This window comes from Dromaius novaehollandiae, chromosome Z (assembly GCF_036370855.1).
Source record: "Dromaius novaehollandiae isolate bDroNov1 chromosome Z, bDroNov1.hap1, whole genome shotgun sequence".
Lineage (NCBI taxonomy): Eukaryota > Metazoa > Chordata > Aves > Casuariiformes > Dromaiidae > Dromaius > Dromaius novaehollandiae.
Genome location: NC_088132.1, coordinates 29,390,137 through 29,418,081, shown reverse-complemented (window position 1 = coordinate 29,418,081; position 27,945 = coordinate 29,390,137). Strand labels below are relative to the sequence as shown.

The 27,945-nt window shown below is 36.9% G+C and overlaps 1 protein-coding gene across 7 annotated transcripts; it reads left to right on the top strand.

Annotated features, from left to right (window-relative positions):
• The first annotated feature begins 69 nt into the window (after positions 1 to 69).
• LOC112978789 (kinesin-like protein KIF27) lies at positions 70 to 26,166 on the top strand. Of its 7 annotated transcripts, XM_026092511.2 has the most exons (19): positions 71 to 327; positions 1,628 to 1,681; positions 1,861 to 2,255; positions 4,672 to 4,872; positions 6,212 to 7,182; positions 9,561 to 9,704; positions 12,106 to 12,312; positions 12,884 to 13,059; positions 13,443 to 13,576; positions 14,185 to 14,340; positions 15,420 to 15,625; positions 16,502 to 16,699; positions 17,054 to 17,167; positions 18,247 to 18,423; positions 19,062 to 19,277; positions 20,373 to 20,579; positions 21,422 to 21,620; positions 22,099 to 22,263; positions 23,965 to 26,166. In XM_026092511.2, the coding sequence occupies exons 3-19, from the start codon at positions 1,946 to 1,948 to the stop codon at positions 24,426 to 24,428; spliced, it is 4,245 nt and encodes a 1,414-aa protein (XP_025948296.1). In that variant the 5' UTR covers positions 71 to 327; positions 1,628 to 1,681; positions 1,861 to 1,945; the 3' UTR covers positions 24,429 to 26,166. The 7 variants fall into 7 exon arrangements, with proteins under 7 accessions (XP_064358400.1, XP_025948296.1, XP_025948295.1 ...); XM_026092510.2 differs by lacking the exon at positions 1,628 to 1,681; XM_064502329.1 differs by having other exon boundaries at positions 1,628 to 2,255.
• Positions 26,167 to 27,945: the final 1,779 nt, after the last annotated feature.

The window sequence follows — 27,945 nt, the reverse complement described above, 5'->3', positions numbered from 1 at the left end:
CTGTGCTGCGCTTGCGCGCGGGCACCCGGCCGGGGCGGGGGGGGGGGCAGCGGCAGGAGACAGCGCCGGCTGCGCGCCCCTCCCGCCGCCGGGGACGCTGTGGGCGCGGGGCGGCGCCGCGGCGCCGCCGGACGTTGCCGCAGTTGCCTAGCGAGGAGCCGTAAACAAGGGGAGAGGCCCGAGCCGCCCGCCGCGGCCCCCTGCCCCGCGGCCCGGCGGCCCCGGGAAGCGCTCGGCGGCGTCGCGGAGCCGGGGGGCCGCCCGGAGCGCCGCGGCTGCCTGCGCGGGGGCCGCCCGGGACCGGCGTCTGTCCCCGTCCTCCGCCAGGTTGGTCGGGAGCAAAAGGCGCCTGGGCCTGTCGGAAACGTGCGAGCCCGACCTCGGAGTGCTGCTGTCAGCTCCGAGCCTTGCCGGCGCGTCTGCTGCGCCTTAACAACCGACGGCGGGCGTTAGACGGCACCGAGGCGCTTCTGTAGCGTGCGTCTGCTTCAGAGTCTCCCGTTTTATGGTGGTGGTTTATGAAACAGCAAACAGTATTTCTCTCTCTCTCTTTCTTTCTGTGCGTGACTTGTTTTAAACTGTTTTTGTTTGACGTGTAATTTTGAAAAGGCAGAATGTCAGCGTTTGAAAGAAGCACATGCCTGTGGATACAAAGGATGCTACCTGGATAAGTAAAAACAGAAAACGACCAAGATGTGTTTTAAATTTTTAGTAAATTTAAATAGTGGTTTCTGATCACCATATCTTTTATGATATGAGGCTTATTTCAGCCTCACACTTTTGCTTTTCTCTGATTCTACTCAGTTAATAGGGTTTTTCTGTTTTCAATTTCCAGAGTTTCTCAACTCTGAATGCACAAGTCCTCAAACAACCTAAATGGAATAAAATAATATGCAAAAGCTCATTTCTCTGCAACCACAAAAGAATGTTTAAAGCCGGCTGTATCTTTAACAAACCTGAATTTCAGGTGTTTAGCTGAGGAGTTCTGCCAGTTCCGTAATACAGCTTTTGTGAAAGCAATATGTAGGAGTTTAGCAAGCAGGGAGTTCGGCAAACTTTCCCTTGTGTTGCAAGTATACTTACGAGTGAAAAGAAATGATATGGTTGAGATCCAGCAGCACTTGGTACCTGTGAGGGTTTGTGAATGTTCTTGAAATCAAGCTTTCTTTAAAGCTGTCTGTTTATGGTGTTGGTACTGTGTAGTGCCTACATTGTAAGAACAATTATGCAGGGAGTATTAAAAGGAACTGCAGTTGCTAACATATATAATTAATAGAAATTATGTACTTAAACAGGCAGATTAAAATCAGAAGAATATGTGCAATGATTAGATGTATTTAAAATCACATTTGTTCTGTAGGCAACACAACTGCTTGCTTTGTGCTTGTTGAGTTCGAACTGCTTGGCCTTTCTTAAGTAGAAGAGAGTTTTTAAAGTGTGTATATGTGTATGTACATACAGTTTTGGGAGAAAAATGTTTTCTTTCATTGATTTCTGCTGCCCGTTCAGCATGAATGCTACTATAGGAAAATAAGTGTATTCGTTTAGGCATATGCTCTATCAACAAAGTTTGTTAATAAACTCTTATGGTGCTGTTGTTTCACATGACTATATTATGTTCATATAGAAGCTGTGGTGACTCTCGGACTTCAGGTGAAGTCTATCTTAGAAACTAATGGAGGTAAAATTAGTTTATAAATTCATATAACAGTTATTAATGTAGCTGATTTTATACCACAGTTACTTTTCAGAGTGTAATTGTGCTCATGTTTTTTTTTTTTTTTTTTTAGAAAACTCTTCAACTTTGTATTTCAGCAGGAAATTAATCTTTAACTCAGAAAACTTTTTTTTTTTCCTTAGTTACAGACAATTGAGAATGAGGTGAAGACAGGAATCATAACAGATTCCTTAATGGTTCCCTGAATACAGAGTGGGGAACACAGAGATGGAGTCTGGTATGGAGGAGATCCCAGTTAAAGTTGCAGTAAGGATCAGGCCTCTGCTTTCTAAGGAAGTTCTTCATAATCATCAAGTGTGTGTGAGACTAGTCCCAAATACACAACAGATTATCATCGGAAAAGATCGTGTCTTCACTTTTGATTTTGTATTTGGCAAAAATTCAACTCAAGAAGAAGTATATACAACTTGTATTAAGCCTCTCGTAGTGTCTTTGACTGAGGGATATAATGCTACAGTATTTGCCTATGGACAGACAGGTTCTGGGAAGACTTACACCATTGGAGGAGGTCACATTGGTAGGTTGTAGAAAGATTATTTTGTTTTTGTGGCTTGTGATCAGTCTATTTGTTTAAATTAAGTATTTATTATATACATGATTCTGCAGTTTTGAAATAACTTTGCTCAGCAGTTTTATTTTGAATAATTTGCAGTGTCTAGATCAGATTAGCTGCTGTTTTTTATTTGTGTATACAATATTTTACTTTTCTGTCTTTGATTTCCTGCTTAGCTTTCCCCATTATTGACTTTCAGTGAATAATTCTGTTGGGCCAGCTCAGAATAGAGAATCTTAAAGTTACCAGCTCTCTGTATTCTAGTAATTTCCAAAGGGTGCATCAGTAAGATATCTAAGCATTGTGCTACTAACAAAATAATTGTTAAGGGTTAATGGAAAAAAAGTATGGTTAAAAAATATGCTTCCAAAGTTTATGTGATAGTTGAGTGATTCTAAACACAGATTTTCCATAATTTAGGCTATATCAAAGATATCTGAGAAAAATACAATTTATAAAGTGCTCTTTCACATTCTCCATTTTAGTATGCAACTTTCCGAGAGCACGGCAAAGAAACTAACTTCGTATTTAAATTTCACTTTTTTAAAAGCAGATATGTGCAACTCTTCTATTTAATTAACTTGGTATTTCCAAGCTATTAATTCCCAAATAACTTAGATTGGGCTACTCTTTTCTGTAATACTTTGCAGAAAACCTCTATAGCTTCTGCATGTATGCATTTTTTTTTTTTTCTTTCTGCCTTTTTACGAAGTGCCGTATCACAAGCTTTGGGTCCCCTTCCCTGCAATCTGCAGAAGTATAACAATTTCTTCTGTTTAATTAGAGGGATAAGAGAGAGCAGCAGCAGGACAGTGACTGACTAGATTTTTCTTGGTCCCTCTTGTCCTCCTCAGAACAATCTGTGTCATCATCTCCAGCTTTTCCCCAGACCAGTCCCTCATTTGATTAGTATTGCTGTAGACTATGCATCATGGTAATTTTTGAAAGTCTGAATTCTCATGTCTGAATATTATATATTTTGTTTCTACAGAAAGGGTTTGAAATATTATTGTTAATTTGCTAGTACATTTACAATATTTTTTCTTTTATTTTTCTCAGCATGATTTTTACTAGTTTAGTTTTCTCTTAGCCTCGTACACACAGAATGTAGTAAAGTTCTATGTTAGTGTCATTTCCATGCCAAGACCAATAGAAGGAGGTAATATTTTATCAGTTTATGTACTTTGACTTATCTGTGAGTCTGACTTCAGCTCCACCTGAGAACTTGCTGATGGCTAATAAAATGAAATGCTTCTAACTAGTTTTGCAGTAATGAATTGGGACCAGATTCTGATTTTTAGTAATGTAACAGATAAGAATCTTGATTTATGTTAGTCATTCTATTATGTGTTATTTTGCTCAATCTAGCAATTTAAGTAGCACCTCTGGTAGTTACCCCTGACCTTATCTTGAATTATCATAATATCAAAATGTAATTCGCTTTAGGGTCTGGTGTCAAGGTAGGAATTCTCACAGGAATAAAACTGTAAGATACTTCTTTGTGGCTCAGTATTCTAGGTAAGACTTTTTGTTTTGTTTTGTTTTTACATACTAGTATGTAAAACTTGATTACCATACAGTTGATAATCTGTGTTACTCCACAGTATGGACAATCCTTTGGATTGTCTGTGACTGTAATATTTGATTTCAGGTCAACTCTTAAAATTAACTATTTTAGTACTAGATTTCCTTTCTTTGATATAATGTTTGCATTTTAACGCACTATTTATGATAATCACACCATATATGGCTGTTCAAAACTCAGCAGCTCTAGCTTTTTCATGTATATTTATTAAATGCAGAGTTAGATGTGAGCATCCCTTTGTTCCTTGGTAAAAAGAAGAAAGATACTTGGTATCCTCCCATTGACAGGCAGTCAGTTTCCATATTCTTGAATAAATAACAAGTTATTTATGGAAGCAGACTAAGGCATTAGTGATCCATATGTTCTTTGAAAAAATAGGAAATTATCGTAAATGCTGGCCAGAAATCTTGTATCACCAAATTACTAATGGTCTTTACTTAAGTGAAACCTGTAGGTTTTCTTTCTAAACCTTTGTGATGTTATTACTATACATAATGATTTGGAATGAAGAATGTCCTCTGAGCAGTATAGGGTTAAAGCAAACTCCATATTTTCCTAATTTTTTGGAATCTAACATAAAGTTATTTGGAACTTAACTTTGAATCCTGTTAATGCATGAAAACAAATACTCTGATCCTCAAAAATGCAAATATTTACATGAATCACTGAAAACACTGAACACTTCGGATTCCTTAGTGTATTGAGTGATAAAGCTCACAGACTCCTATCTTCAGCCTTTGTAATTTCTTGACAGAGTGACTGCAGGCTTCTGTGACATCTTTGTTTATATTTTAGCATCAGTTGCAGAGGATGAAAAAGGCATAATCCCACGGGCTATTCAGGAGTTATTTCAGCATATCTCTGAAAACCATAACATTGATTTCAGTGTGAAAGTGTCATATATAGAGGTTTACAAGGAAGAACTTCGAGATTTATTGGAATTGGAGACTTCTGTGAGAGATTTACATATCCGAGAAGATGAAAAGGGCAATACAGGTAGGATATCAGCTCTACAACTCATGCGTTTGGTTTCATTTGTGTGCTCAAATGCAGATTATTCTTGCCTTCTCTTGGAAAGAACTGATTGATTACTAATACTAGAAAAAAGGTTCTATTTTCAGAACATAATAAGTTTAGTTTAGGTGATTTGAAGCAGTCTTGTTTTTAGACAGCCGTGAACAATACAGATGTTCCAGTAGAAATGACTACAGATAAGGCAGAAATACAGTTACAGTTTCTGCAAATTCTTCCTAAAAACACAATGACATAAATGTGTTCATTTGAATAAGTATTTCAAGATTGAACCTTTGCTTCTCACTTAAAAATTGTAACAGTTAAGCCCTTTATAGTGTAAATACCTGCCCCCCATTTCTATATGAACTGCGTGGGAGAAAGAACATCTCTTTCAGGGTAGCATCTGATTTTTTTTGGAAGCTTTGAAATTAACATTTATTCCATAGTCCTCCTATCTACTACACCAAAATGCCAGAATCCACTGCAGAGATGTTTTATCCTGAAACTGTGATCTGGTTTTCTGTCTTTATTCTTTATTTTCTAATTGTTCTGTTTGTTTAAATAGTAATATTCTGTTGCATTAAGCTGGCACGACTTTCTTGTCTGTAGAAGAAGGCACTGTATGTACCTTTACTGACCGCAAAACTTAGCTGGCAGGTAATGTCATTGCTTCATAATGATCCAGCAATATGTTTTAAACTGCTCTTTTTCAGTATGGTTTCAGTCAGTTTCAGTAGATCATGTACCTGCTAGGGCAAGATCTTTCCATTCTTTGTTAAAATTATGGACAAAAAATATGCTGATAGGAATATTCATTGCCACTTTCACATTATTAGATTATTCAAATAAAGAGGTAATGGTCCAGAAAGCCCTACTATCTGAGCAATACAAAATGGGAATTCCGTTCTTACCGGGGCTTAGGAATCATTCCTACTATAAACTTAACTTTTTTTTTTTTTTTTTTTTTTAATGGAAAAATACCGTTTAAACTGGGATTGCTCATACTTTTTCTAGGTAGCCCTAGATTGCAAATTGCATGTGGCTAAAAACTGTTTATTATGCTTGAATTATTATTTGTTTCAAAAGCTGTAGCATGGTACACTCGCATATTAAATATCCACAGGTTTCAAATGTGCTTTACCTCGTCCTTTCCACATATTGATGTCTTATTCTCCTTTAGGTATGTGCTGTGAGCTCATAATAATGCAGGCTTTTATCTTTCTCTAGTTCATGGTTATGGATTGACTATTCATAATTGCTGTAAACTTTTGCCAAGAGTTTAGGATTACTATTTTTCATTTCTTTGGTTTGGTGTTTGAAGTGATTGTTGGTGCCAAGGAATACCAAGTTGAATGTGCAGATGAAGTGATTAGCCTGTTGGAAGGTGGCAATGCAGCTCGTCACACAGGTACGACACAGATGAATGAGCACTCCAGTCGATCTCATGCCATTTTTACCATCAGCATTTGTCAGAAACAGTCTGCAGAGTCTCAAAAAAATACTGATGCTGCACAAGGTTCATCTTGGAAATCAGTCCGGATGATTGCTTCAAAGTTCCATTTTGTGGATTTGGCAGGTTCAGAGAGGGTAACAAAGACTGGAAATACTGGTGAACGGTTCAAAGAATCCATTCAGATCAACAGTGGTTTGTTAGCCTTGGGAAATGTCATCAGTGCACTTGGAGACCCAAAGAGGAAAAGTGTACATATTCCATACAGAGACGCTAAAATCACTCGTATTCTGAAAGACTCCCTAGGAGGAAATGCCAAGACTGTCATGATAACATGTATAAGTCCATCCTCATCAGATTTTGATGAATCTTTGAATTCTCTCAAATATGCCAACAGAGCCAAAAATATTAGAAATAAACCCGTTGTAAACTATAACCCTGATCAAGACCGGATTGATGAAATGGAGCTTGAAATCAGATTGCTTCGAGAAGCTTTGCAGAATCAGCAAGTTAGTAATCATGCTAATCAGGGTTCACAAGACTTGAATCAAGGAAGGACTCGAATAAGTTCGCTTGAAGAGCGGCTCAGCCAGCTTCAGGTCGAGTGCTTCCGCTATAGAAATTGCCTAGATGAAGTCTTCCCATTCCTGGTTGATTTGAAGGATGGTGTTAGCTTAAAAAGAAGTCAGGAGGACAGGTTGCAGAGCTGGATCAGCATGGTACAGGAAGTTAAGAAGGAAGCACTCACCGTGCAGCGGATTGATACTGGGCCTGGAAGCAACCAAGAAGAGCCCCATCACATCACAATTCTTCAGCTAAAGAGGGAACTAAAAAAATGCCAGGTATTTAATTATAAGCTGATCATTTAAATAAATAACATTATGTCAAATGACTGTTCTGTTTGCCTACTCCCGTGGGACGTAATTTTACTTGAATGGGTGGTTGAAGTATCAAGTTCATCATGGTAGGGATAGGTAAATAAATGTCATACTTTGGCTAGTAATTTTGAAGATGATTCTGTGAGGTTGAGCTGTTTCTTCTGTTAGCTTTTTTTGGTTTTAGGCTGCAGTAGTCCCATTTGTCCTTTAAACTCGGAAATTGTTCTAAATCCTGCCGACAAGTTAGTCTATCAGAAGCATTATAGGTGTAATTACAATGCAGATACTCTGCTGCTATCAGTGCACTTACAGATAATTGATGGGTCAAGTTCATAGTACTATGAAGCTGCAAGTATCTTATCTCATGTTATTAAATCAGATTTTCCTAGCCTGTATTTCTTCAGTAGTGTTCCTGCAGTATTTCTGCCAAGAACACCCTCCTTTTCATTATCAGGCCTTTAGCTTACTGAGTTTCTAAGCTATTTACAGATTCTTGTTTCTTATCACTTTTCTAACACTTGCTTCTGAGTTGTATACCAACTTTCTGCTTTTTGGTGCCATCATGCTTCTTTACAGCTTTCCAGCTGAGGTGAGAATTTCAAAACAAGATATGGGATTCTCAGCATGCAGCTATCCCATGAGGATCCTCTCATGCTGGTAACTCTGAAATAGCTTTCTCAGACAGCATATAATAGTGCCAGAAGATGATCTATGAGGAGAAGAGCTCTCAGCCTTCTTGAGCATGATAATGTCTCCTCACAGAATCAAGCATGATCAAATACATAGTTCTTCGTAGGGACATCCCCATGTACATTTAGGAAGTGTACATCTTGGGTGTACTGAGCTAAAATGTTGAATATGAATAACAAAACATCCCAAATAATGCAGGTATTAAAATGTACAATAAACAGAGCCTCAAATAAAAATTAATTTTGTAACTTGACATTGTAGTTTGAAACTAGAACTTGAATGAAGTTCTGATGAGAAGATGATCTTTATGAACAGATCTGATAAACTGATATAAGTCTGTCTTGTTACAGAAGGAGGCTGTGCTCCAACAAATTAGAGTTTTGTAATATCAACCTGTTTTGCATTACACACCAAATTCTGAGAAGCTTGTAGATTGTTATCAGGCAGTTGCATATATAAACTCTGACTTTAATTCCTTTTTAAAACTCTGTTCTTTGTTCCTGTCATTCTAAATTTCCTTATTTTAAGCCTCTGATTCTGATTCCAAGGTTCAAAACAGTGCAAGAACTGGGTTAAACTGAAAGGTCCCCGAGGTCAGTATACTGTGTGCAGCCATGTTCTCATGGGCCAGCAAAGGCTAGGAAACTACTGTTTTTGCAGTGTTTAGTTGCAAGTACTTATTCACGTTGCATTTTACTTTTCACATAAATAATGCAAACTGTGGCATCCTTATTTTAATTTTTGTTTTGTTTGAGTTCCTGTATTTCCTACAGAAGAAGGGTAGATTAAAGTAATTGATACCTTGGGAAGAGATGTCGTTTTCTCTAGTAAAAGTTAACTAAAATATTTGGATGTGACAAATGCTATAGATGAATTTTGAAGAAGAATGAATCATTTCAAAATTCAAGAAAGAATGAAGAATGAATTTTTTTTGTCTTCATTTAAAGATCAGTTTTGACTACTTTAGCATGTATTGTTCTGGTGTAGCTCCATGTGTTGCATACCAAAATAATACTTCCCAGCAGCCAACTGTATCAGGTCAAAAAGAAATAAATGGACAGTATGCTTCTTACTTTTGTATCACTGCATCCTACCCTGCTCTGTCATCATGCTAACATCCGCACAAATTTCTTTACTACTAGCCTATATTTTCTCTTCTTTTTTCTGTAGCTGGCTCACCTCTGAATGATAATATGGTACCAGTGTGGGGCAGGATACACGTATCTCCTAAGTTTAATAGAAACAATGCATTGCATTGGTACGTAGGCTTTGGAAAAGGTTCTGCTCTCTAAAGAAACATCAGGTTCTTGAATGCATTCTTAGAAGCTGTTAAGATTTATCTCATCTTGGAAGAAAGAAAATAACTGTATTTACATGCCCATTTCATCCTGGAGCATTCATTATGGGTACATTTTTTTTTTCTGTGGGAGAAAGAAACCTGTCAGAAGGAAATCAATAGATGAAACACAGAAGTGAAGAAATAATTAGTAGAAACAACACACAACCAGCTGGAGAATTTGCCATACATAATTCAGAACTTTGTAGTTCTAATTACATTTTTTCATCCCAAATGAATGATTTTTTTTTCATTTTCCAGTTGTAAGAATAATACTGTCCTCTCTTCCCAGCTGAACTGTCCTTTTATTATCTAGCAGGCTCTACTTACGGATGAAGAAGTATTTAGCCAGAAGGACCATGAGCTGAAGGTACTGCAGGATCAAATAAAGACATTAATACAGGAAAATGAAGAGCAACAGGAAGCTTTAAAGGAAGCTCAAGAAACAAACAGATCACAGGTATTTTTTCTCTGGTACATATCACTGTGGAAAGATGGTTCAAATGAGATGTATGTGTGAATGCATTCATTATTTCAAGACAGGTTCTTCAGGCTTTTTTTTTTTTTTTTTCGGACATCAGTATCCAACAGTCTTACAGCGTTTTGTTTGAATCAGAACTGTATCACTTAATGAGTTGGGTTCATCTAGTGGATGAAGCAAAAGACAATGATTCTTGATGTTTGTATACCAGCCTAGCTGTGCCACAGCCGCCTCGTATGGCATTAGATAAATCATGCAGCCTCTCTGTGCTTACTAAAAGCATAACACATACCCCCATCATGTGTTTTGTTTCTAGGTTGTTTCAGGACTATTAATTGAGATTTGAAAAGCCTCTGAAGGATTCTAAAAATTCTGTAGAATGCTTTAATTGAAAGAATCTATAGAAATAGGTTTGTTATAGCTTTAGTAAGCACAAGAATAAAACTTTGTTGCCTTTTGACTTTATAAGGCAGAATTTCGTACTAAGTCTCTGAGCATTTACTATTATAGGAAGTTGAGTGACATAGTGGAAACTGCTTGCCTTTTGCCTGTGTAGATCACTTACTCATAAAATGGTGATGGGCAGTAAGTATGTTGTATTCCAAAATACACACGATCATAAGTGGAGTAGCTGATATTCCCCTGCTGTTGCATATCACATGGATGATGGATAGAATATTGTCTCACTCTTTTGAAGAAAACAGCATAAATATGGCTAGCTAGTACTTTTCTCCTTATTTTACTCTTTCTTCTTTTCCCTCCTCTTTGCTGATATCTTGGGGAGAGTCATTGTTGAATGAAAGGTAAGTATACTGCTCATTACATTTTTCTTCCTTCTGTCATTTTCTTTCTTTTCTGTCATCTCTGGCTAGGTTTTCTTTTTTCTTTTTTTTTCTTCCCCTCCTATACAACATAGTGCCAGGTTGTTATGTTAAGATAATGCTCCTGATTTATATTTAGGAATGTACAAGGTCGAGGTAATGAACAGAAACGGTCACACAGTGAGTAAAAGACTCGCTGAAAGTCACAATCAGTTCAGTATCAGAGACAGGAAGAGAGCCTGAAACCTCTCATGCACCAGTTCTGTACTTAATCCACTGAACTGCCCCTTTTATTTAAAAATTATATGGAAATAAGTAGGGTAATTAAAAGTAAATGCTTGTGTCAAATAGTTTGAAGTGGCATTCACAGAAATACATAATTTACTGATACATGATAGGATCAGAATCGTAAAAGTAGCATCTACTAGGTATTAAATGTTTACATGTATATGTATTTATATAACTGCTGTTTTACTACGGGGTTGTCCGTGCAAGCATGTTGGCGACAAAGAGTCTTAAAAAGAGTTGAAGGCTAGCTGCAGGTGGATCCTTGCAGTTGGCTTTTACTGCTTCCAGAATCATGAAAACATGGTATTACATATATATTCTACTTCCTGTGACTTAAGGATATTGTATTTCGTACATATGTATTGTGTTCCAACAAAATGTCAATTTTCAAGGCATTGTCCATGTGCTCAGGAAGAACTTGCAATCTCAGAAAAGATGATGTAAAGGATGAATGAAAAATACATGGTTCAAAGTAGAGGAATGCAGAATATCTTTCATTAAATACTTTCAGTTGACTGTCACAGCTGCACAGCTGTTTTTCATATTTTCTGTTGTGAGTAGGCCAGATTTTAGAGGTACTCTGAAAAGAAGTGGAAGTAATGGAGGGGATTGAAAATGGATATAATGTAGATTGGTTTACGGAAGATACATAATATTGAAGAGACTGCTGTAGGAAGGGCAGATAGATAAATTCTCAACACTAGTATTGCTAACAAAGTTGAGGCTGAGTAGAAGATGTAGTACCTAATACAAGGGGTCCTGTAATCATGCAAATAATTGCATATGTTTGTTTACTAAGACAAAGAATATTTAAAGTGAGATTGCTCAAAGAGGAAACCTGTGTACATGTTCAGTTATTTAGACTCAGACCGTGTGTTCCATTTAAATGTGTTGTGCTGAATTCCCATGTTATTCCCCCATACACAGACACAAATAAGGCAAGCACAGGCTGATAAGGATGTCATCTGCTTCTCCCTAGATGCCTAGATAAGCTAAACTAAACTAACTTATCTAGGATAGGCCTTTCTAGGGAAAAAAAAAAGTCTTCAAAATATTTATGAGAGTTTGGGGGGAATATATTAATTAGAATTATATGTCATAGAATTTTCATTTTGTTGCAGAATTTGCATGTTTGTGCACTGCAGAAGAATTTAGGGTTGGTGAGTGATATACGAGATTCATGATCTTGGTTATGAATTTAGGAAAGATGAATGTGATGGAGAGCGGATGATCAGTAACAGTTTTGGTTTGTGTTTTCTTTTTCCCTTGAGAATGAGAAAATGGTGGAACAGCAAATCCTTATTGATCAGCTAAAAGAAAAATTAGAGAAGTTTACTGTTACGAAAATTTCAGACTTCCCAAGTGCTTGTGGAGATGAGCCAGCTGTTGCAGCATCTGCAAGGAGGCCATACAGTGTCCCACTCACAAAGAGTCTACTACGGTCCCTTCAGCCACCTTCAGGGAGAGAGACCCGAAAGGTAAGCGCTGCCCAAATGTTACGTTTTTCTCCTTTACTTTGTAATGATTATAGTTAGAGAATTAGAGTTGACATGAGAAATTATGGGGGTTTTGTCAGCTGTCGTTTAGTTTCCCATTGAGGACACTAAAAAATGACTTTCAATTTGTTGCAACCCATGCTGTGCTGCGAAAGTCCAGAATGTTCTGCGCAAGTTTATCACTTACAGTGATAAAGCTGTTGCCTTTTCTGTGTTTTTTTTTTTTTTTTTTTGGGGGGGGGGGGGGGCGGGGGCAGGCTTTTGAGGGTTCAAATATGAAATGTTACCAAAAGTGAACGATTATCGTGTACTGAGGTACTGAATACATTTTGGTAATGAGTTGCTAACAACACCTTTTTGGCATTTAGAAAAAGTTCTTTAAGCTCTCTCAAAGCTTCTTTTACAAAGGTATTCAGAAGTTTTATAGAAAACCTTTGCTTGCAAACTCAGGTGGTAACACTTTTCAACTGAAATAGCATTGAAAAATCAGTGAAGAATTGCTAGATTGTTACAAGTGATTTTTCCCATCATTTTTGGGGTGCATTTTTGGCAGGTGTATACCAGTCCCCCTGCCTACTCCCTGGCCCGGGTGATGGCAGGATTCCGTGCTCGCAGCCAGACGATGCTGAGCTACATAGAAGATCAGGATGAAGTACTTCATTGTCATCTATCTGATCATAGCGATGAAGAGGAAGGAAATACAGAGAGTAAAAAGAAAAGCTCATTTAAGTAATTTTTTGTTGTTCTTTAAAGGTTTTTTTGTTTTGTTTTTATACACATATGTATATCAAATGTAATATTACTGCCTAATCTTGCCATATTAGGAGGCCATTTATGATGTTACTTAAGCTAAACTTGTGGGACCATCTTGGCATAATGCAAGACAAGTATAATAAACTGTATCAGTGACCTGTGTGTCAAGACATAGCTTTTGATTTATTAAATGTTGCATGATTCTTGTTTTGGGTCCAGAATCTACCAAAAAGATCAGCCCATGTGAGTTTTCTCACTCTGAGATTCTTCTGTGTTAACTTCATGCAACAGTACATAATCTTGAAAGAAAACAATCCCTGTATGTTTTGGAATGTAGCATGTTTTTCATTCTTCCTTAGGCGTTCTATAAACCGCACGTGGACGCGAAAACAGGCTTCTCTCTGCTTTCCCCTTAACCTAAGTGATATGAAGTGTCAAGTAGACAAGTCTGGTTTTTACAACAAATCTGCGCTACCGACTGACACAATCACAGGTAAAATGGAAGTTATGAGAGGAAAATATATTGTAATATCAGAATATGCAAGAATGCAATTATCACATTTAATTATTTTTCCCATCCAAATATGGGCATTTAAAACAATTGGTTTTTTTGTAGCTCAGCTTAGATTTGAGATTTTTTTTTTCCTGAAACTGCATCAGTGACCCAGATGTTTAAATAACATTAGCTAGCAAGTGCTTCACACATCAGAATTGTTTAGATATAAATCTTTAGCACTCCTTCAAGGAGAGAAAATAAATAGTATTATTTTATCAGAAATACACTGAAATTATTTAAATAGGTTTTTTTTCTCCTACTCAGGATCTTGGAATGCTAATGAGTGCCATCCTTTTTTTTTCCCCCCCTGTTTAGAACTACTATCTCTTATACAGATGACAGGAAAAGATTCCTTGCACTACTCTCTCCTTTTGATTTCCCCCCCACACACTTCCCAGGCTGGAAGTCCACACATACAGTGTTCTGGAGCACTGTCCTTTGGATACAGAGTGTATGTACAGATCTTCCTGTACATACACTGTGTCTGTACATACACTGTGTCTGTACAGATCTTTCATCTCACCATTGTCATGTTTTCTTTAAAGGTGAAGAGATGGACAGCCTCCGGAAGAGTCATGTTTTTAACATACAGAAATTAAAGAATGCAGAATTGAGACTCACTGAGGCCAAGCAAAAAATGAGAGAACTTGCACTTAACATCAAAATGAAGGAGGAACTTATTAAGGAATTAATAAAAACAGGTAACTGTCTACTGCAAGGCACATTAAAATGAAGAAGTTCAGAAATAACTGAGGCTAAAGAAGACAGAGTACTTCTGAAATTCTGTGTGTCTTAGTTTTTAGGTAATTACCTTGTGCAAGAAGACCTCTAGTAACATACAGATTCACATTTTCTATGAATTATTTGCTGTGATGGCATTGAAGGCTGTAAATTTGGATTAGGGACTACTGTGCAATGATGTGCAGATGTTTAAGTATTTTGTATGCTTTGCTCATTATAGCTTTTTTCTACCAGTCTTGTAATTTTTCATGTGTGCTTAGTGCTACAGGTCTTTCCATTGACATGTATCTATCACATAGTGTCTGGAATAGGAGAGAAGATGCAGCACTGTGCTGGGAATGTACATACCTCCAGCACTGCAGTAGAGAAGCAGGAGTCAGGAGCTAATGAGGGCAACAGCCAATGTCCCTGTTAGCCTACATCCCTTACACACCTGTCTTAGTATTTTTGTATCTGCCAGAAGCTAACATGATGATGGTAAGGACCTCTGCTCAACTCCTGCAGTTACACTCTATTTTCCTATGCACACATTCCCTTGGGACTGCCTCTTGGTGTTGACAAAGATTCTATGCCCCCATAAATGTTAACTGTGAGAAAGACCACCTAAACTAGACACATCAGAGGGTGGAAATCCAATCCAAAGTTGTTCACTGTTTATTCACCTGAAAGTTGAGTACTAACTAAAGAGCATATCCTTCTGGAAGAAGGAAGCATTTATGAAATACAGAGGAGCCATTTTGACAAAGATTGCAATGGGTAGAAGAATTTTGCTTTATTTGGTGCTCTAGGTGACATCAGATGACGCACAAAGAATTCAGTTTTAGACTCCTTCCTTTATCTTTATTTCAAAGTTAGACTTGCAGATTGAAGTTTTCAGGAAAGGAACTGTATGTTCCTTTATGGTTGGAAAATGTCTTCAAAATTGTTGGTTCAAGCAGAATGAAATAAGTAATAATTCAACTCCCTCATTAAGTATTAAATTTCAATTGATTATCCCGCTGCACCTATTTTTAAACTATTTGGATATGATGTCTTTAAGGTAAGGATGCTCAGTCTGTAAGCAGGCAATATTCTTTGAAAATAACTAAACTGGAGCAAGAATCTGAGCAGGCCAAAATGGAACTCGCTGAAACACAAAAGCAGCTTCAGGAGTTGGAGAGTAAGGAGCTGAGAGACATTGCTGAGAAAGCCAAGTTACAGAAAGAGTTTCGGAAGAAGATGGATGCAGCTAAGTTGAAAGTGCAGGTATTTTTGACCTGACCAGTAGGGTTTGCAAATCCCTGTCCTACTAGCACCTTTGTTGAAATCTTAACGTTCTCCCTGTAAAACCCTCACTTTTTACACAATTGAAGATCATTGGATTGAAGTGTATGTCATGAGAAATTTAGTATCACTACATTCACAGTGCTTTTTAACATATAGGTGGTTAGGTACTTACACTATTTTCTTGGTAGCTAAGCAACCAAGAAAGCATGGGTAACATGAGATGCTCATAAATCATTTTATGTAGAAGAACCTACACAAGGAGGCTATTTCAAGGTTTGGGGTTTTTTTTGTTTTGTCTTTTCATTATTTGTCATTAAAAAAAATTGCCATTTTAGGAAGTTACTATATAAATTCCAGCTCTAAGCAAATTCCCAAGGTGGTTTGTGGTTATACGTTTGTAAGACCAGGCCCAATGCAGTCATTTTGTGTGGTGCTAACATCATGCTTTAAGCTCTGCTATACCTAAGTTTAAGTTCTGGTGTGGGGCCAGCTTAGGTGCTCTGTGCCTCACTTGTAGAATGGTAAGCTCAGGTAAGCACCATATGAGAAGAGCTAAGTGGCTTATCAGCTTCAGCTGAGTAACAGCAGTGGCAGGAACTTCCTGGATTCATTATGTCTTTGTGTGACATTTTCCAGAGCTATGAATTCTGGAAGACTTTACTGGTTTGCATGTAATGTCAGGCTCAGACTGTATCTGTGCCTTTCCACGGTGCTTGAGATTAATCCTGCCTATCCTGAGTTCACCAGATGATTCAGAAGCCATAGAAATAATTAGTGATTACTTGGACAAAAGTTAGTAAGCCTTGCTGACTCTAAGAAATCAGTGAAACGAAGAATTTTGCCATGAACTTTCAGACCTTACAGAAGAAGAAGCAGGACACTAAGACCCTGGTTTCATTATCTAACCAAAGTGAGAGACGAGCAACAGAACTTGAGCAGAATGTGGCTCAGATGAAGCATCAGCAGACTCAGCTACAGAAAAGACTGCGTGAGGAGACTGAGAAAAAGAAACTCCTAGAGGCAGAGATTCAGCGGGACCAACAACAAATTAAAGTAAGATTCTTTTACATTCTTTATGACAGAGAATGAGATCAGCCAATTTTGTTTCCCTTTTCCCAAAGGCAATGAAATATACTGCTAGAATTCCCGTAGTTTTAAGTAATGCCTTTCTTGAAAAGTGTGCTAAAGAAATTGCATATAAATATTTTCATGTACATCTTCTCAGTGTGCCTTTCTCTTCAGGCTTTTTTATTGTATTACTTGATGTCTAGCCCTGAATTGCAATTTAATTGATAAATTTAAGGTCAGTATTTCAGAATATATACCTGTGTGGACTCTTGCTCTGACATTAAATAGGTTGGGGGAGAAAAAAAAACATCCTGACTAAGCCAGGATTTCTTTTTATAGGACCTTCAGCTAAAGATGGAGCAACAACAGAAGATTCTTAAACTTAAAGATGAAGAGATTGCTGCATTTAAAAAGAAGAAAAATAACTCAGCAGGAACTTTACAGAAGCTGCAGGTAGCTAATCCATTCCAAATCTGTGTGGGCCCTGAAAGGGAAAAAGAGAAAAAAAATTCTTCCTCTGTCCTTAGTTATCTCTGTAAAGTGTTTGGAAGAAAATATCCCATGGTAGGTCTGTTTTCTTTTTGCTGTATCAAAAACTGGCACTATGGTCAAGAAGCTCTTCTACTCTTTGAATGAAGAGAAGGAGGAGGCAGTAGTGTGTTTGATTGTCTTCATATGAATTGTCAAAGATGCCGATTCAGATGCCTGAGAATTCCATGGGTTTGGTTGTCTGGTGGGTTTGAGGTGATCCTGAAGAGCTACATTATAAATGTTTCAAGGTGTGCTTTTTGGTGCGTGTGGTTCCTCTCTCCTTCCTCACTGATATAAATGACCAGGTTTTATATGGTTTTGATCGTTCCTAACAGGGTTAGAGTAGTAGATGTCCTCTGTGATGGTGTCAACCTACATTATTCCACATCTGGATACTGGAAAATGGGAGCTCCGTGAGTTATCCAAAATCTTTAAGGGTGAAAAGAAATTGAAAAAGGCAAAGGCATTTTTTTAACTTCACCAGCAATATACCCACTGATTAACTATGGAGTGAGGAGAAGTTTCCAGTGGACTGTGTTAGCAGGATCAGAGCTATCATTTTATTTCTTTCAGCATCACACTTACTTGGCACTTACTGTTTTTTACAGATAACTGATCTTGGGCAACTACAATGCAGCGAGGTTGGGCTAGCAGAATTCTTGTGGTACCTTCCAAACCTGGTTGCTATGATTATATATAGGACTTTTATTTATATAACTATTCTTAGGAAAAGAATCTACATCTCATTAAAGGCATCTGATATGAACATTTTTATAGAAGATGTGGGGATGTAACACTGCTTAGTCTCTTTTCAAGTCAGTCCAATTTCTTTATTGTTGTGAATCGACCTTCTGTTGCAAAATGAATATTAACATCAGAAATGTTTGTTTTTTATACAGTAATAGAAATCCATTCCTCTAACAGAGGAAAAGAACATAATTATAAAATTCTGAACCCAAAAGTGCTAGTTAATGTTCTCTGGATCTCTGTTTAAATTTTAGAAATTAGAAGACCAAAAGAAATGGCTGGATGAGGAAATGGAAAGAATTCTTCAACAGCACCAACAGTTAACAGAACTAGAAGAAGATTTAAAGAAAAGAGAGGCCATTGTAACCAAGAAGGAAGCTTTATTACAAGAGAAAAGCCACCTTGAAATCAAGAAACTAAGATCTAGCCAGGTGATCTAAGAAATGCTGTGAAACTGACTACAATTGTAGTGCTAACTGAAAGGCCAGGGCAGCAGGGAACCACATAGCAGTACAAATCGAAGCCATCTGACCGTGTCTCTAGCACTGCCACTGAGTTACAGAGTGGCTTGAGCAAATCAACATTTACATGTGAATAATACAGAATAATCATTCTTACTCACCTTTCCTTTCCAAAATTCTGACAACAAAACCAAAAAAAAATCTGAATTCTAATGTTACCTTATTGCAGAGTATTGGATAATACGATACCTAAAAATGGCTTGGTACTTTTGCAAACTAGAGGACATGGGAAACATTTTGTATTACTTATATTTAGTAACAAACATTAATAGAAATTAAAGTATCATTGTCACTTATAATGACTAACTCATTATTTAACTTTTTGTGTGCAGAAACTGATGTTGAGTGTCTTCCTTTGTTTTCTTTCATCAAGCTTAGTAATTTTTGGGTAGCTATCTACTCAGTATAATTGCAGTCTTTCTGTACAAGAAGCAGACAGGTCTTTTACTGCAGGATGTGCAATTTGAACTATGTACAGTCTCACATACATGCTTCTGGAAGGAGTGTTATATCTGTAGGATTTTTTGTTTTGTGGTTTTTTTTTTTAGGCTTTAAACAAAGATAGTGTGAAATTATCTACTCGCTTAAGTATGCTGGATCAGGAACTCAGTGATAAAGGTATGCAGCTTCAAGACAGCACCACTGAAGACAAGAGAGACATTTTGGAAAAAATTCAGGTTCTACAGAAGGAAAGAGATCAGCTGCTCAGAAGAAGAAACAGTGTGGATGAGAAACTTAAAGATGGTAAAGTGTTATCAGCTGAAGTAAGCAAGCACCTTTGAGATAAATACAGTTTTTAGGTAGTGTTGTGTAATAAAGCATTCTAATCATAACCTAAAATGTCTCCAGTCACTAGATAAGGTAGAACAAAGAAACTGAGGTTGGGTGGGGTTTTTTGTTTGTTTTGTTTTGTTTTTACAGCAATGTTAAAATACTGCAATGATAGCACTACTTACATGCTAGCTAACAAAATTTGTATTCAAAGGAACTTAGTTTAGCTAGTGCCTTCACAAACTCCAGTGCCTCTAAGGACCATGTAATTAGACATAAGGAAACTGTAGACTTTGATCAGTTTATCTTGAGCAGATATTTTCATGTCAGGACAGAATGTACATTGCTGTGTTCTAATAGTGATGCCCCCTGACTTTATCATAGGATTTTGTGAAAAAGCAATCCTTACCTGAAGGCCTTCACATTTTTACAGTGAAAATAACCCATATTGCCTGTATGGTCCACGTTTTAGTTGATTAGTGTAATTAAGTTAACGATGTAATAAGTTCACAGAGAATGCACAGATTCTTTCTAGGTCTTGAGAAGTAGTATAGGGATGTGGCTGAGCTGATCAAATAGTCTGCAGGTGCCAAAAGGACCCCTCCTTGCTTCACTCCTCAGAGCCCTCTGCAGTACTCCAGGCCATGCATTTCTGCCGTTTTCCTGCACAAGTTATGGTCACCTAAGCTCTTTACTGACCTTACTAATTCATTAATCCTGCAGAAACCTAGCACAACAAAAAAAGTTATAGTAGAAGTTGTACTGTGGGGAGGGGAAGATGAGGGAAGGATAAAAGGGAAAGTGTAACTTCTGCTTTTGTGGTGATGAACCATTTGATTGACCTCTATAAAATGGAACTCCACCATGGCAATAAAAACAAACAAAAAAAAAACAGAAAAAACAACCCCCCAAAAAAATAGATCTGTACTCTTCCTCTTACTTTTCCCATTCCAGTGTCTATACTCTTACCAGTTGTTGTGCTCTTCAGAGTAGTTTAACTTTGGAGAATGAAGTTAATGAATGTCTTCTATGTAAGAATATTGATTTTGCACATTTTTAAAGGATCTTACTCCTGTGCTTCTCTGTAGGAAGAGCATGTCCTTTTCCAGCTGGAAGAAGGAATTGAAGCCTTGGAGGCTGCCATTGAGTACAAGAATGAAAGTATTCAGAGTCGCCAGCACTTGCTTAGGTCCTCTTCTCAGATTCTCTCACAGAGTGAGGATAATATAATAGGAAAGCTAGTTTCCCTGTCTGCTGCTGAGCTCAGAGCTATCCTCTTGAAATATTTCAACAAGGTTTGTTTTAACTTATGAATAATATTTTATCCTATTGTTTGTTGTTATTCTATATGATGAAAGGAAGTGGTACCGAGAAGTCAACATCAATTTAACAGGCTTTTGGTGAAAGGCGGCCCAGGTTATATTCATCTGACATTGATTTGGATATTTGGAATCTTTACGTTAACCTAAGTAGGATACTTATATGTTAAATTTGTATATCTTGTTTTGAGGTCAATAGCTTATAGGTTAATTTGGAGATTTCCTTGCTCTTTCTCAGTGTTCTGTGTTGCTAATTTTTGGAGCGGTAACATTTAAATACTTCTGTCAAATTGAAATTCTTCCCAAATATAGGCTTCATAAAGCTCAGGCTAGTATTCCTCTTCTTACCCATCTCCCCTTCCCCTCCCCACCCCAAATATAAAATTTTTTTTGCAAATACTGCCTGCAGTGTTTACAGCCACACACTGAAGAATTGTGCTGACATCTATAAACATAAAAAGGAAAAAGGACATGGTGTGTTTTTGTGACCTTGGGTGAACCTGGAGGATCTTGTGAACAAGCTGTCTGTGCTATGCAAGTTGTAAGTTTCTAGAATCAGGGAGATGCTATTGTATCAGTTAAATTCTGGGCATGGTATTAAAAACAACAAAAATAAACCCAGTAGTCCATGTGATTAAAATACACCTTTAATAAGAGCTTGTTTCTGAAGCATGAATTCACAGCAGGCAAGTCTGTTTCCAGTCAATGCTTAAGGCTTATAGAGACCATTCCTTTTGTATGCATTAATCTATAAGCAGAATTGTAAAGCCTTTATTAAAATGGCTTGAATAATCAAAAGAAGTATATTTCTTTCTTAGATTGTTGGCCTGCGTGAGTCTAAACATAAATTACAACTGCAGACTGAAGAACAGGAAATGAAGGTCATAGACCAAGAAAACGCAATACGTGAATTAGAATCTGCACTTGAACACATCAAGCTGCAGTGTGACAGACAGCTGACCCTACAGCACAAAGAACATGAGCAAAAGCTACAGTTAATACTGCATCATTTCAAAGGTGTTTGCTTCTGTGGGGGATTGTACAGCAAATATTATCTTTAGTCACTACTGAGAAATAGTGTACTTCGACTGAAAAAAGACATTTAATAATAATACATGAAGTACAGAGATATACTTTGTGTGTTACTAATTCTGGTGTCATATAGGATGCTCGGAAACAGACGCAAGGTGTCTGTATAAAAAGAAAATTGAATGTTTTTAAAAACAGTATTGGAAATGTCACATTTTCATATTCAATTTGCTGTTAATTGAAAAGTTGAAAGATAAAAGCCTTGTTGATATTGATCTTATAAATATTCTTACTAAAATTGACAAGCACAGTAGACATGGCTTTTTTGATCCTATGTCGTAGTTAAAATGTACATACTGCAAGCAAACTGTCAGCAAGATACAGACTCTCTGGTTTGGCAGCTTGATTTTTGGCATGTAAAAACGCAATGTGTATTTCATTCTAAAACTAATTTTACTTGTCATAGAACAAGATGGTGAAGGTATTGCAGAAACCTTGAAAGGGTATGAAGTAAAAGTTCAGCAACTGGAAAAAGACTTGTTTTTCTATAAGAAAACCAGCAGAGAACTGAAGAAAAAATTGAAGGAGCTCATTGGAGATTCATCCCACCAATTATTGGCACCCACTAAATGTAAGTATATTATCTTAAAATATTTATGCAATTGTCAGTAGACCATCTGAGGTATGGTTATACACAGAATATATCAGATATAAAAATTGTACCTTTTACTGCACTGTGTGTTCTCTGGGAAGAGTTAATTACATCTTCCTCCAGTTTCAAATGAAAGACAGCATTTTTTGTAGCTTCAGCAATCTGTGATACAACAACACTTTAAAGTCTTGTTCTGTTTTCTTTGGATTCTAACGTAATTTCAGCAGTTACAATCTGACTGTTATGGTTAGGAGAAAGGAATTTTACTATCTGAAAGGCTCTGAATGACATTGTAACTAACAGCATCGTAGCATGCCACAGTAGGTGTTGGGCTATTCGGCTCTTTTAGATGTATGGTAGTGGTTTAAAAAACAAAATTAACTGAAAGTTGCTCTCAGCACTTGATTTGATAGAATCACTTGATTGATAGAAGTTTCCTATTGGGAGATTGTCAGTGAAGAGTTCCACGGTCTTAGTGACTAAAAGTTCATTCCTTACGAAGGCTAAAAGAGTGGATTTAGACAGACACCCATAGTAAAAACATAAACTTTCTAATGTGATTCTGTGCTGTGAAAGACCAGCAATTGCTATTATAAGTTCTTATTTGCTTCCTATCCTACTAGCAGAATTCAAGCCTATAATAAAGCTGTCCTGGTGGGGAGAGGGGAAAAAAAGTGCAACTTGTGTCACTGTTTTGGTTCTCGCACCTCTCAGCGCCGCTGCTGCCGCCACCACCTGCTGCGCAAGGAAGCCTTCTTGGCTCTGTGTTTCTTTTTGAGGCTCAGCATGACTGGTTGCTCCCACTGGATACTTCTGTTTCTTTCCTCTCTGGGCAATGCCATGCCTTCATACATGTAGGTGCTGATCATGCACCTGCCCCTCCCAGAGTGAATTAAGGCTCAGCCCTTGCCCTCTAGGCAGGAGAATGAGCCAAAAAGTTAATTACTATGAAGTACACTGTCCTATGGTGAACATGAATATTCTAGAGGTTGCATTCTACATGAGTGTGGGAAAGATTATTCTGTGTCTAGTATAGAAAGAAGCATGTAGTTCAGGACATGTTTCCCCATGGGGAAATGGCTATCTTAGGCAAAATGTGGCAAAGAGTAGAAGGGAAAGATCCCTGTGCATTTCCAACTTTCTCAAATGCATATTTTGGTAGGAGTTATAAGTGCTTTGTGTTTCTGTATCACTACTTTCAGTTACATTCCTTTTAGAATGCATTTTGGGTCATGCTTTCATACAACAGAATAAAATATTTTTGATAAATGATTGCTGAGCTTTGATAAAAGCCCTACATGTACATTAAAGTCACATTTGCAAAATTGTGTGTTTTGCTTGCATAATTACATGACTGCTTTTTATGAACAATTAAGTTGACTATGTTTTTGGTCTGTTGGTGTAAGATTGCTTACTAGGATACACTACAAGTTAGAATGATGAAGCTTGTGTTACAAGCAACTAGCTAGAGGAAAGAAACAGCTAATCACCCTGACGTTTTTGTAGATGACAGACTTTTTAACAAGAAGGATAAAATGTGAGGTGATTATTTTTGACCACTTTCACACTACAGCTTACTGAAGTTGTAAAACTATGCTTATTACCTAACTCTCCTTGAAGGCAGGTAATCTTGAGAGTTGTAACTCTTAGCTATTTATCTCTTGGTAAATTTTATTTCAGATCACGGTATTGGTAACAAGGCACTCGGTAAAAATGAAGCAGAAGTTGCTTCCGAAGAATTCAAGTGGACATCTAACCCTGAAACCAATAGTCAACCTGGGAAGATAAAAGAAACAGACAGAACAAATGCTTTAAGAGCACGGCTGAATTCATGCAAGCTTGGAGAAGACATTTCAGAAGCTGGATGTAACAAAATGTGTTTGTCAAGCAGTAGTGATGACAAAACAGGAACAGATGAAGCACAGCCTTCAAAATCTCATCCTCAGCTACTTTCTGCCAACCAGAGGAGAGAGACCATAACACAGTTTCAAGGAGTAACTCCAATAAAACTGTCTCGCCGAGAACTACGTCATATCCCTCCTTCTGAATTATCTTTGAGGCGTTCAAGTCTTGGGGTTGGTATCGGTTTTATTGCTCCAGACTCCATTGAAATGGACAAAAAGTCTAGTGTCGCTAAGATATAGTTACTCTTCATTGCATTTTTAATAGCACTTGCTACTTGAACAATCGTATGAGATTTCTTTGTTCATGCCCCTGTTAACTAGCAATCATGGATGAATGAGTAAGTGTTCTTTAGTTATTATACACACTATCAAATTATTAGGTGTTTGCTGTGCTCACATGGTTTCTGTGAATCTGAGATGCATTTTAATTGGCACAGTATCTACAGGTGTATCATAAAAATGCCTTTTAACCTTAAGGAAATTATTTGTATTGGTTGGGGAGTTTTTTGCAGCAACTTCAAAAAATGTATATATTTTCCAAAAATTGCACTGTGTAATTTAGGTTTTCTGGAATTAAATTTTATTTCACTTTCTTGGGTCAGAAATTATAACAAACTATTTAATTTATTTGCATATATAGCTAGAAAATGTAGTTGCCAGACTGTCACTTAGTATTAGTAATGACTGACTTCTGTATCTTTGCTTTTTGTTTTTTTTAATAATAGATTTTATGCAAAACATGACATGCTTGAAATCAAAATTGGTATCTAAAGCTAAACTTGTTCCTGAAAAGGAGCATAAAGTACTTACTTTTTTTTAACAGTATTTAATTACTCTTATTTATGAGTCTTACTGTGTGCGCCAAAAGTCTTAAAATTATTTAATAGTTTTTTTTACAAAATAAACTTTTCATGCAAAATAAGTGTTATGTCTTATTTGTGAAATTAGGACAATTACTTATTTCACTTTTTTGTTTGCTGGAGTTTTTCTGAGGGTAGGAATTGCACTTAGGCAACCCCAAAGCATAATGTTTATTTCTGTACTAATACAAGAGGAAAATACAGGACCAATTCAGCATCTTTTAGGTGAGCCAAGTGGAGGAATGTATTATTCTTTTCTTTGTACTAATTATTCATGTCCTTTTACTTAAAATAAATACAAATTATTCTCTTGGGTTGCGTATCTGTTTCAGAGCAAATACTACAGGTATCTCTTGGTTTATTGTTACATTGCTGTTGCTAATCAGTTCAGGACGAAAAGCGATCTTTTTGTAAGAGGACAGTGATCGCTGAGAAGGATAAGCTAATTAGTAGCTGTACAAACTTGAAGACAGAGTCCAGAATGTCCAAACTCATTTGAGTTTAACCCTTCTATCCATAATTGTCTCCTATGCAAAAAGTTGCCTGATTTTTTCGAGAGATAATTGCCTCATTTGAAAGTAAGGTTAGTTTTATTTTAGCGGTGGACTAAGCAGTCATGTTTGAAAATAATGTCTTGGATTACTAGATGTACTTAGCAGAGGAAATTTTCATATTGTGAACTAAGACTGCTTTCTGATATTATCTAGGCAAGGCCTTGTGTATAGAGTGTGTGGCTGTAGATTTACAAGAACTGCATTTTTCCATGCTGCAAGCACAGAACGAATTTGCGCGTATCAAGAGATCTTGTTACAACATGATCCATGGGCCTATTGTCTTGTGGTACACTTTAATATTTTGAGTAGACTGCAAAGTATTTTATAATAGGATTGTTAAACCACTTTACCTGTCAAACAATTGTATCTTTCACAATTACACTTAATTATTCCCTGTTATTTAGCTGAAGTATGAGATAAGGATTTAGGGTCTTTTTGTTTGAATATCTTTTTTTACTGTGATGTAAGTAACAAGCGTGAATTCTACTAAAATTAAGTTTAATATTACTGTATTTATTATTCACTTAATGTTTGTAGTCAGAAAACAATAAACAAGTAAATGTATTTTAATGTCTACTTCCATTATTTATTACATCTCAGTATTATGTGAAGAAATTGTTGAAGTCATTTCTTCTAAGATAATGCTGTGCATTTTCATATACCTCATAGTACTCTGTAAATAAGAAGAATTCTTGCTTTGAAGTTTGCAGAAATTAAAAACCTGCTCTTTCCAGATGCAAAATTAAAACAGGCAAGAACAACTCGATCACTAGTAGGTATCAGTTGATGTTCTAGAGGTTTCTGTAGCTGTGGAATGGCAGGTAAGTAATTCAAACAAATGTAAAATAATACATTTAAAATAAGAAATAGTAGCGTGATCAGGAACATAGTTTTTTCATTTTATATTCTGTATGTCATACATATCCATTTCCTGACATAACTGAAATGTCATCTAATGTTAAGAGAGATAAATGTATTAGATATGTTTGTGATCTTTACAGAAGTGGAAGAATTGTTGGCTATGAATGGGACCTAACAATTTACATACATAAGCAGAACAATGAGAGAGGCCAGTGAGGCAGTGAAATAGGGATAATGAAAAAACAGTGATTATTTTCTGATTTATATAAAAAGTCTGATAGAGCTAATACCAATAAAATATTTTTCCCTCTTTGAGACAATCTGTAGTTCCTCTTTTGCTAACTAAAAACAAGCTTTTTTAAGCTTTTATTATCATTCTTTTTTATATTGTTTTTATGTTATTAATTTCACTGGCATTTATGGCCTTCATTGACATTTAGCTGTATGGGAGTAAAAACAACATGGAGTTAATTTTAGTGAGCTACCATGTGATTCTTTTAGTTATTAACAGCTGTTTCTCCTGTTATGCCAGTATTAAAATTAATTATAAAAAAAAAGCCATACGTATAATCCATTCTGTTGTTTAGCTAGTAATTGTGAATATAAACTATTTATGATCTGAATGCCCTATTACAGTAACTGAACACTGTAACAGCAGCTGGCTGCATTTCTGTAATGGCCTCTTACCTCTCCATTATTAACACTTTATTTAGGACTACACATTCATTTTGGATTCACCCCTTGCAAGTAGTTTGCACAAGGCTCTGATATTAATTACATAGTCTCAGAGAAGCAAATCTGGCTTTTAAGAAGTCAGTAGGTGTTTCTGCCCCATCTTATACTGAGACAAACTTTCCTTCCGAGGAACGTAAAGGGAAGATTTAAAGGGTACTGAAACTTCATATATATTACCAATGTTGGGTGGGGCGATCTTCTACCTTTAGAAAGTAACTTTTGATCAGACTGATTTGAGGATTTCAGCTAGTTAAAAGCTGGCAATAGCATAGGCAAAGATATGCTTCTTGTCATCTAGTGGTCTTCTCCAGACCACACACAGTCCAACCAACTGGGCTTGGAACGGACAAGTATTTTGAGGCAGCTTAGAGAGAAAATACTTTTGTTTTCCATTAAATTTGGTAGCTGTATTTAAGGAGAGGCAGGTTTAAAAAGATAGAAAAGCTAGTGAATGATTGCCATTTTATATCATTGTAACTTCTGTTGTGTCACAGTTTTGAGGTAAAACTAAACCATCCCTCTCCTTCGCAAACATTTTGTGCTTTGCACATGTCCTGAGGCCAAGGCCATGAGTTATCACAACCCCAAGGCCCTGGCTGGAAACGGCTGAACTCTCAAGCAAAAATGTCTGAACGGGGGATGTGCCCAAGCACCAGGAGGCAAAGCTAGACTTAAAGGGCTGGAGGGAGGGAGGTTTTGTGCCTAGTGTAAATCCCTACAGCGCTTCCCAGTTTAAAGAAGGGGACG